Source organism: Pleurodeles waltl, chromosome 8 (genome assembly GCF_031143425.1).
Source record: "Pleurodeles waltl isolate 20211129_DDA chromosome 8, aPleWal1.hap1.20221129, whole genome shotgun sequence".
In the NCBI taxonomy this organism is placed as follows: domain Eukaryota; kingdom Metazoa; phylum Chordata; class Amphibia; order Caudata; family Salamandridae; genus Pleurodeles; species Pleurodeles waltl.
In genome coordinates, this window is record NC_090447.1 from 743,740,319 (window position 1) to 743,751,035 (window position 10,717).

The window sequence follows — 10,717 nt, forward strand, 5'->3', positions numbered from 1 at the left end:
GTGTATTTTTAAATTAATTCTTGCAAAATTCATATCTTAGTACTGTATGTTGGATTTTTCTTGTTATGGTCTTGTTTTACACATATAAATATTGGCTATTTTTCTAAAACTTGTGTGGTGTCGTTTTGTATTGTTTTTACTGTTTTATTGTGTTTTATGCGCAAATGCTTTACACATTGCTTCAGAGAGGGAAACACCCGGAACAACGACTCCTAAACCACGAAGTCATGGAAAAAGAAAGCACCATGAAGTCATGGAAAACGAAAGCGAAACAACGTTTTTATTTTCCACGACTTCCTGGTTTTCGTGCCTTGACCACGCATGTGTGAACCACGTACATGCATGGTCAAGGCATAGAAGAAGAGAGTCGACGCGGTGAAGGAGGAGGTAAGTTGGGCTGGGACTGGGGTTGTTTTTTTGGGGGTGGGGTGGGGTGGGGGCTCGGGGTGATTAGGGTTTAGGGGGGTCAGGGTTTTGGGGGAGTCCAGGTTTAGGTTTTAGGGGTGGGTTGGGGGTTTGGGGTGCTTTAGGTTTTAGGGGCGGGTGGGGACTCAGGTATTTTTAGTTTTTGGGGGTGGGATGGGGGGCTTGGGGTGATTAGGGTTTAGTGGGAGGGTGGGTCAAGGTTTAGGTTTAAGGGGTGGGTTGGGGTGCTTTAGGCTTTATGGAGGGGGTTGGGATTGTGGTAATTTTGGGGGTGGCGGTTGGGGTGGTTGTGGGGGTCGGGTCGCAGTCAATTTTAGGGGTGGGGGGTTAGGGGGAAGCATGCTGGAACCGTGTATGCTGATCACTAATGCCTTTACCAGGAATGCCTTTACAACGAAAAATCACTGTAAAGGCATTCATGGTAAAGGCATTAGTGATACCAATGAGTTAATTGTTCCGAACTCGTTGTTGAGCCATGGGTGCTTAAGGCACTCGTGGTTTCAACATATAACCCTTCTGAGATAAGCCTGACTGCTCGTGCCAAGCTACGAAGGGGGTGAGTAGGGATTATCTGAGCTGGGTATCCCCCTTAGCCTGACTAGAGTGACGGTCCCTACTTGGGCAGAGGGTAAACTGACTGCCAACTAGAGGCTCCAGTTCCAACAGACATGATTAAACACTTTGCAGCATGAGGCCAGAGTTTGAGAATTTCAATATGTCTTTGTAGTTGACAGTATTATAGGCTGCAGGTTAAGTTCCATGTGATTTTTGAGGATATCTCTTAATCTCCATTTTCATTATTTTTCTGAGAAAAAAATCAGGTTAGAAATAGGTTGGTATACATACAATAGGAGGGTGAATAGTGAGAATTGAGCGCTCCCTACTCTATTTCTATATTCATGAATCCTATTATGTCTCACGGTGCAGCTGACTAGGGTCACACCCTCTAAGAACCCAAAACGACAACCACCTATTGTCAAAACATGAAAATAAATTCAGTTGCACACGTGACAATAAAAGAAAACCTATTTTCAATACAGTAATCAGATTATATTATATACACAAATTATACAAAGATAATTCAAAATTATACAGTTTAGACATCCATCAAATATTATCCTATTCTCTAGGTTTCCCAAAATCCAAAACAAAATGTACAGGGAGTGCAGAATTATTAGGCAAATGAGTATTTTGATCACATCATCCTCTTTATGCATGTTGTCTTACTCCAAGCTGTATAAGCTCGAAAGCCTACTACCAATTAAGCATATTAGGTGATGTGCATCTCTGTAATGAGAAGGGGTGTGGTCTAATGACATCAACACCCTATATCAGGTGTGCATAATTATTAGGCAACTTCCTTTCCTTTGGCAAAATGGGTCAAAAGAAGGACTTGACAGGCTCAGAAAAGTCAAAAATAGTGAGATATCTTGCAGAGGGATGCAGCACTCTTAAAATTGCAAAGCTTCTGAAGCGTGATCATCGAACAATCAAGCGTTTCATTCAAAATAGTCAACAGGGTCGCAAGAAGCGTGTGGAAAAACCAAGGCGCAAAATAACTGCCCATGAACTGAAAAAAGTCAAGCGTGCAGCTGCCACGATACCACTTGCCACCAGTTTGGCCATATTTCAGAGCTGCAACATCACTGGAGTGCCCAAAAGCACAAGGTGTGCAATACTCAGAGACATGGCCAAGGTAAGAAAGGCTGAAAGACGACCACCACTGAACAAGACACACAAGCTGAAACGTCAAGACTGGGCCAAGAAATATCTCAAGACTGATTTTTCTAAGGTTTTATGGACTGATGAAATGAGAGTGAGTCTTGATGGGCCAGATGGATGGGCCCGTGGCTGGATTGGTAAAGGGCAGAGAGCTCCAGTCCGACTCAGACGCCAGCAAGGTGGAGGTGGAGTACTGGTTTGGGCTGGTATCATCAAAGATGAGCTTGTGGGGCCTTTTCGGGTTGAGGATGGAGTCAAGCTCAACTCCCAGTCCTACTGCCAGTTCCTGGAAGACACCTTCTTCAAGCAGTGGTACAGGAAGAAGTCTGCATCCTTCAAGAAAAACATGGTTTTCATGCAGGACAATGCTCCATCACACGCGTCCAAGTACTCCACAGCGTGGCTGGCAAGAAAGGGTATAAAAGAAGGAAATCTAATGACATGGCCTCCTTGTTCACCTGATCTGAACTCCATTGAGAACCTGTGGTCCATCATCAAATGTGAGATTTACAAGGAGGGAAAACAGTACACCTCTCTGAACAGTGTCTGGGAGGCTGTGGTTGCTGCTGCACGCAATGTTGATGGTGAACAGATCAAAACACTGACAGAATCCATGGATGGCAGGCTTTTGAGTGTCCTTGCAAAGAAAGGTGGCTATATTGGTCACTGATTTGTTTTTGTTTTGTTTTTGAATGTCAGAAATGTATATTTGTGAATGTTGAGATGTTATATTGGTTTCACTGGTAATAATAAATAATTGAAATGGGTATATATTTTTTTTTGTTAAGTTGCCTAATAATTATGCACAGTAATAGTCACCTGCACACACAGATATCCCCCTAACATAGCTAAAACTAAAAACAAACTAAAAACTACTTCCAAAAATATTCAGCTTTGATATTAATTAGTTTTTTGGGTTCATTGAGAACATGGTTGTTGTTCAATGATAAAATTAATCCTCAAAAATACAACTTGCCTAATAATTCTGCACTCCCTGTATAGTTCCTTTGTTGTCATATCCTCAGTCCCAAAGTATATTGTCCATCAATCCAAGTTATGTGTCTTGATGTGGTTTAGTTCCAAAGTTACCAATTTGTGTCCTTGTGTGAACAGTTTCGAAATTATCAGTTCCATCCAACAACTTCCTCTTTTCTTTGTCTTTAGTCCCTTTGTCAACACGTGTTTCATCCAGGGAGTACCCCCAGGACTTCGTCAGGACTTCCTAATATAATCCTATATTCCATATACATTAGTTGGTATAACTGTGGCATGATAATTTCGAAACTGTTCACACAAGGACACAAATTGGTAACTTTGGAACTAAACCACATCAAGACACATAACGGATTGATGGACAATATACTTTGGGACTGAGGATATGACAACAAAGGAACTATATATTTTGTTTTGGATTTTGGGAAACCTAGAGAATAGGATAATATTTGATGGATGTCTAAACTGTATAATTTTGAATTATCTTTGTATAATTTGTGTATATAATATAATCTGATTACTGTATTGAAAATAGAAATAGGTTGGTAGTTGGCCACAAATACTGGCTTAGCAAATTGACTTATTCAAGACGTTGGTGACTGTTTCATGTTAAGCACAACAGGAATGGTTCTGAGAGAATGGCGACATTGATCATGCTAGCCAAGAGAGGAGAAGAGTTGACTGAGACATGTGGCTGAATATGGGATCACTGGATAAATAGATGCTTTTTTGGTAGTGGCAAGTTTAGGATCTTAGCAGTTTCCAGAGGTTTGAAGGAGGTGAAAATAAACTGTAGTGTAGGAAGTTCAATAGAAATGTAAAGAGGGCAAAAAGAAACAACTGTTGTATTGATGACAGAGTCACATATTTTGGCTTTAATGAATTAAAGAAGGTATTTGCAGAGCTGTAGAGATACGCAAATGTTGCTTGACTGGACAAATCCTAGTATGCATTGTAAATGTGTGTGGTTAAGTAAGCCTTTTGACTCGTTGATCACTTTGTGATAGTTTCTCCTATGTTCTTGTAGTGGGTTTGTCCTCTTTAGATTGTTTACCCACACTACCCTTCATGTTTTCAGTTGGCACATTTCAGCTTCTAAAGGTCCCTACTGAACATTTTGTTGGTGGATTTGAGGGCCACTTTGGGTTTTTTTTGGGGCTGAAGCCGCCCGCCAAGATCGGACCGCCGGACGGCTGCCAATGCGGCCGCACTCCCGCCGCGGCCATTAGGAGATCCCCGCTGGGCCGGCGGGCGGAAACCTAGTTTCTGCCCGCCGGCCCAGCGGTGATCTCGGCCACAACACAGGAGCCGGGTCCAAATGGTGCCGGCTGTGTTGCGGCCGTGAGACGGGTGCAGTTGCACCCGTCGCTCTTTTCACTGTCTGCATAGCAGACAGTGAAAAGCTGCACTGGGCTCTTTCAGGGGGCCCCTGCACTGCCCATGCCAGTGGCATGGGCAGTGCAGGGGCCCCCAGGGGCCCCGCAACTCCCCATACCGCCAGCCTGAACCGCCAGGAAAAGGCTGGCGGTAGGGGGACTCGTAATCCCCTGGGCAGCGCTGCTAGCAGTGCTGCCCTGCCGGATTAAATCCGCCTGGACCAACGTGGCGGTAAACCGCTGGTCCCGGTGGTGCGTCGTGATACCATGGGAAGCACCGCCAGCCTGTTGGCGGTGCTTCAGTCAGAACAGCCCTGGCGGTCTTGGACCGCTAGGGTTGTAATGACCCCCAAAAAGTGCAAATCCAAATTGTTAGAAATTGGGTTTTTGGTTGGCAGTCAGGTTACCCTCTGTCCAAGCAAGAACCCTCACTCTAGTCAGGGTAAGTCACACACAATCCAAAATTAGCCTGTGCCCACCCTCTGGTAGCTTGGCACGAGCAGTCAGGCTTAACTTAGAAGGCAATGTGTAAAGCATTTGTGCAATAAATCATACAATACCATAATATAGCACCACAAAAATACACCACACAGTGTTTAGAAAAATATATAATATTTATCTGGGTATTTGCAGGTCAAAACGATCAAAGATGCAATATGAATTTGTAAAGATATCACTAAAAAGTGATATAAAGTGTCTTAAGTCTTTAAAAAGCAAACAAAGTCTCTTTCAAGCACAAAGTACCTGGTTTGGAGTGGATAATCTCCGCAAAGGGCCGCAGAAGAAGAGATACGTGAAAAAATGGTGTGTGCGTCGATTTCTCCTCTGCACACACGGACTTGCGTCGTTATTTTTCACGCGGGGAAGTCGTGCGTCATTTTCCGGCGCGCGGACAGTCTGTGGGTCGCGGGATTACCAGATGTCCCGGTGTCTGTGCGTGGATTCTTCGGCTTGTTTTCCGGTTGCGCGTCGTTCCGCGAGGCTGTGCGTCGAAGTTTCGTTCTCACGGCAGGCGTTGCGTCGATTTCCCCTCTGGAAGTCGGGCGGCGTTGTCCTTGCGAGGCCGTGCGTCGCGACGGTGTGCGGCGATTTTCTCGCCGCGGAGCAAGCTGTACGTCGAAATTTTCGGTGCACGAAGAGTCCAAATGAAAAAGAGAAGTATTTTTGGTCCTGAGACTTCAGGGAACAGGAGGCAAGCTCTATCTAAGCCCTTGGAGAGCACTTTTACAGCCAGACAAGAGTTCAGCAAGGCAGCAGGCCAACAGCAAGGCAGCAGTCCTTTGTAGAAAAGCAGACAGGTGAGTCCTCTGAGCAGCCAGGCAGTTCTTCTTGGCAGGATGTAGTTTCTGGTTCAGGTTTCTTCTCCAGCAAGTGTCTGATGAGGTAGGGCAGAGGCCCTGTTTTATACTAAATTGTGCCTTTGAAGTGGGGGTGACTTCAAAGAGTGGCTAAGAAATGCACCAGGTCCCCTTTCAGTTCAATCCTGTCTGCCAGGGTCCCAGTAGGGGGTATGGCAGTCCTTTGTGTGAGGGCAGGCCCTCCACCCTCCCAGCCCAGGAAGAGCCATTCAAAATGCAGATGTATGCAAGTGAGGCTGAGTACCCTGTGTTTGGGGTGTGTCTGAGTGAATGCACAAGGAGCTGTCAACTAAACCTAGCCAGACGTTGATTGAAAGGCACAGAAAGATTTAAGTGCAAAGAAATGCTCACTTTCTAAAAGTGGCATTTCTAGTATAGTAATATTAAATCCGACTTCACCAGTCAGCAGGGTTTTGTATTACCATTCTGGCCATACTAAATATGACCTTCCTGCTCCTTTCAGATCAGCAGCTGCCACTTCAACAATGTATGAGGGCAGCTCCAATGTTAGCCTATGAAGGGAGCAGGCCTCACAGTAGTGTAAAAACGAATTTAGGAGTTTTACACTACCAGGACATATAACTACACAGGTACATGTCCTGCCTTTTACCCACACAGCACCCTGCCCTAGGGGTTACCCAGGGCACACATTAGGAGTGACTTATATGTAGAAAAAGGGGAGTTCTAGGCTTGGCAAGTACTTTTAAATGCCGAGTCGAAGTGGCAGTGAAACTGCACACACAGGCCTTGCAATGGCAGGCCTGAGACAAGGTTAAGGGGCTACTGAAGTGAGTGGCACAACCAGTGCTGCAAGCCCACTAGTAGCATTTAATCAACAGGCCCTAGGCACATATAGTGCACTCTACTAGGGACTTACAAGTAAATTAAATAGCCAATCATGGATAAACCAATCAACAGTACAATTTACACAGAGAGCGTATGCACTTTAGCAATGGTTAGCAGTGGTAAAGTGCCCAGAGGTCAAAAGCCAACAACAAAAGGTCAGAAAAAATAGGAGGAAGGAGGGAAAAAGTTTGGGGATGACCCTGTCAAAAAGCCAGGTCCAACACAAATGTATCCTACTCTGAACCTACGGTTTCCCAATATGTTGATTTTACACAGAGCTGCAATCAGGGAAAGTATGAGTATCCTGGAATTGTACTCGGGTACAAGAATATTGTGGCACACTAATATAATAGAAAAAATATTGAGGTATACAATATTAAAAGGTAAGTGCATCTATGAAAGTATAGATTTACTATTTATAATCCACATCCATGTAGATATTGTCAAGGTATATAGATATGGAGTTAGGTATAAACATCTGTACATACTCGCCTTTCACTATTTTGTCCCTCGATAGTCTGTCTACAATATTAGTGATGCGTGATATTCTTTAATAGAAAGGATCCATATCTGTCGGGAAATCTACTATTTTCATAAATCTGTGAACATACTTCTGTAGATTTTTGGAAATAATAAAAAAGAGTAATTCTGTGAAAGTCAAAGACGCTTGCATGCAGTTACTCATGTTTTTAGATTCAGTTTGTAAGAGTATTCCTGCATATATTTTAATAAATAAATAAATAGCCAACATTAACTTTGTCTGGAGAAACAAATATTCATGAATTGCTTGGTTTATGTATTTGTAAGAGTGCTTAACAGTGTTGGTGCAGTTTGGGCGTGGATGCCTAACAAGAAAAAAAGTATACAAAATGGGTCATAAATATTAACTTTCGAGATGGTGAGATCATATCCTATTGCACTGGTTTACTTATATTGCCAAGCATGTTAAAAGGTGTCGCTACCTACCACATGCATGTTCTTTCTACTTGAGAATGAATTATCAATATAAAGATTGCTTTTATCATTCCTACAAATACTCCTTTCCGATCAGACTGACAGCCTGTCGGCCTCTTAAATCCCGCACATATCTGTATTGAATGCTGTCACGTTGTGTTCCTTTCATTTAATATGGGACTCTGATTTTCTCTGTTTGTCAGTCTGCACTGTATATCCTAGTCTATCTCTAGCTTTACCAGAATATCACTGTGTTTATATTTTTGCAGATTACCTTTCTGTCTGTAAATCATGTGTTTAAGGCTAGCTTAACAACACATCCTCTTGATTTATGTTGTTAATTCTTTGGAATACACACATAGAAAGCTTTCGCTCCACCCAAAGAAGACCTTTTCACTCATGTAATGCTATTGGCTGTTTGGTGTGAGATTCCACCCTCTTGGAAGTGCTTCTATTTGAATGCATGAGGATCTTTAAAACTGAAAAGAATAATCATGACACAACCATATTCAATTGTTTGTGCTCGAGAAAGAAAACAATTTGTTTTTCATATTTTTCCCAGCATTGGCAAAGCCAACAAGACTGGCTTTACCCTTCTGAACTGCGTTTGTGCAAGCAATAAAGGCAAAGTGCACGTGTGCTTACGTCTGCATGTGTTAGAACATTAAAGTTAGAATCATTTGCTTTGCCTATGCTTATTTAGGTCTGTCTTGAAATCACAGCTTTCTCCATTATCTGGTTTAACAAACTCATTAAAATATACGATGAGTGGGCCTTTACTCCACCGATAGGAGTATTTTTCTCTCACCTCATGCTGTTTGGTGTATTATGCCACGCTCTAGGAAGTGTTTCCTTTAGAATTCAGGGTGGGGTATATTACATCTGAAAAATATACCGAACCATCACACTGTTTGCCACATTCAAGTTGTATCTCCTATATGCATTATGTACAGAAAGCAATCGTTTTTTGCAACCACCCTGCCCCCACCCTTTGAGGTAATTGGCTAAGCCAATACGTGTGGCTTTAACGTTTGCATGCACAGCTGCTTTACCTACTGACTTTGTCTGGCCTGTTCCCATTCCCTCCTCTGTCTTTCCCCTCTCTCCTTCTTTGTGCGCTTTCTTTCTATTTCTCTATCCATACCCCTCTCCCACTTTCTTTGTCTGCCCAATTTTTTCCAGCCCGTCTCTCTTTGCCTATATATTTACCAGTTTATCTATGTACCTTATTTTCATTAATTTATTCTCTGTGTGTATATATGAATATCCTTCTATTAGGAGTTTTTTTTAAATATGTTCCTGGTCTCTCCCTTTTTTCCCCTCTCACTCTCTCTCATTCTCTCCCTGCAGTCTCAAGCTTTCACTGTTACGCACATTTCTTTCTCATCTCGCTCTCTCCCACTCTTCATCTCTCTCCCTCCCTATGTACTCTTTCCCACCTCCCATTCTTTCCCTCTCTCTTATCTTTTACACTACACAACTAATTATATATATTTAACAACTTATCTGCGTCAACTTCTCTCGTTGTTTTTCTGTTTAGTTGTCGCTGCACTCTACGTTAATCTTTCTTACACACCCATTAACTTCTATCTGATTCTTTCTTCCCCCTCCTTCCTTTTCTTTCTTACAAAGCCTTTCTCTGTCTGTCTATACACATAGCTTGCCTGCTCCCTCTCTCGGCCTCACAATCTCTCTCTGTCTTTTTCTCAAATCGCCATCTGTATCCCGCTTTCTTTCTCGCGCGCACTCTCTCTCTCTCCCCCACCACTGTTTCTCTCATGTCCATTCTTTTTTTCCTCATTCTCACTCCCTCACCCTCTTTCTGTATCTCTCTCACTATTTTATTTTTTTAGAAGATTCGACGGATTTGAAAACTACAGTAGAGATGTTCATTCTCTGTTACATGGTGAAGCTATTCTTGAGTCCTGGATGGCCTCTGCTTCAAAGCAAAAACCTATAATGACTTACAAAAAATGTTTTCAAAATGCATTATATATTTATATATATAACATGCCGATTTACCTGTTTGTTCGGCTTCGTGAAGAAACATTAGGAAAAGCACCCATTTTGCTGTGACTTGATTCGCCATTTTCATCTTTCAGCACTGTTCTGTTTACAGAGCTGCTTTCAGGACAAGTAGAGGATAAACACAAAGGTTAAAGTTCAAAGTCTAAAGCTCTCGTTACAATAAACACATGCGAGGTCAACCAGCCGCGGCCAACTCTTTCGCTGATAGAGCTCTGCCATTCAAGGATCACCCTATAGTTTAGATTTTAAAAATAATTTTTTTGGACGAAAGATGAAAAACAAAAATCATATTAGCACAACGATCTATATTAGATTTTAGTACCGTATACTCGCTGCTTAACAGGGAAGGAATAAGCCTCAATCACTGAATATTTTGCTATCATCTAAATGCTCGTGTCTCACAACAGTGCAGTCAATTAAGTTTTTAAAAAAATCAAACAGGTCCCTTGATTCGTCTCACAATTTAATCTAGCCATTACGTGTGCACACGCAAGACCCCCTTCACCCCTCCCACACGTTAAAATAACTGCTGTTATTTCAACCTTCTGTTATGCCTACCTCAGTAGATGAGACACTAAGGCCCAGATTTACAAGAAAATGAAGGAGCGCGACGTTGCACCAAATTTGGCAGCGCTGTGTGCCGTCATTTTCAAAACGCTGGGATGTGCCATATTAACAACAATACAGCGCACTCCTGTGTTACGCCAGCCACCCTTGCGCCATGGTGCAAGGATGGCTGCGCTGCAGGGGAGATTGTTTTTGTGCGGGAAGGGACACCTTCCTGCACAAAAACAAACTTCAATGGCCTTTTGCTTTTTCTATGTGTGCTGCAGAATGCAGCACACATAGAAAGAGCAAAACACAAGGAGAAATTAAAACATTTCTCCTCGTTGTGGCATGCTAACGCCACCCCTGGGGTGGCATTGGTTTTTGGACCTGCCTCAGATTTATGAAATCTGGTAAATCTGGGGCAGCGTCAAAATGCAATGGGTGTTGCTGTGGAGCCCCCACAGC

At 42.8% G+C, this 10,717-nt stretch overlaps 1 protein-coding gene across 1 annotated transcript in view; it reads right to left on the reverse strand.

The window, feature by feature from the left end:
• Positions 1-9,809, reverse strand: part of PROZ (protein Z, vitamin K dependent plasma glycoprotein) — a 284,994-nt gene extending 275,185 nt beyond the window's left edge. Inside the window, exon 1 of the mRNA XM_069204954.1 lies at positions 9,698-9,809. Within this exon, the coding sequence (XP_069061055.1) occupies positions 9,698-9,770 (73 nt within the window). The 5' untranslated portion in view covers positions 9,771-9,809. The remainder of the gene's footprint in view (positions 1-9,697) is intronic.
• Positions 9,810-10,717: the final 908 nt, after the last annotated feature.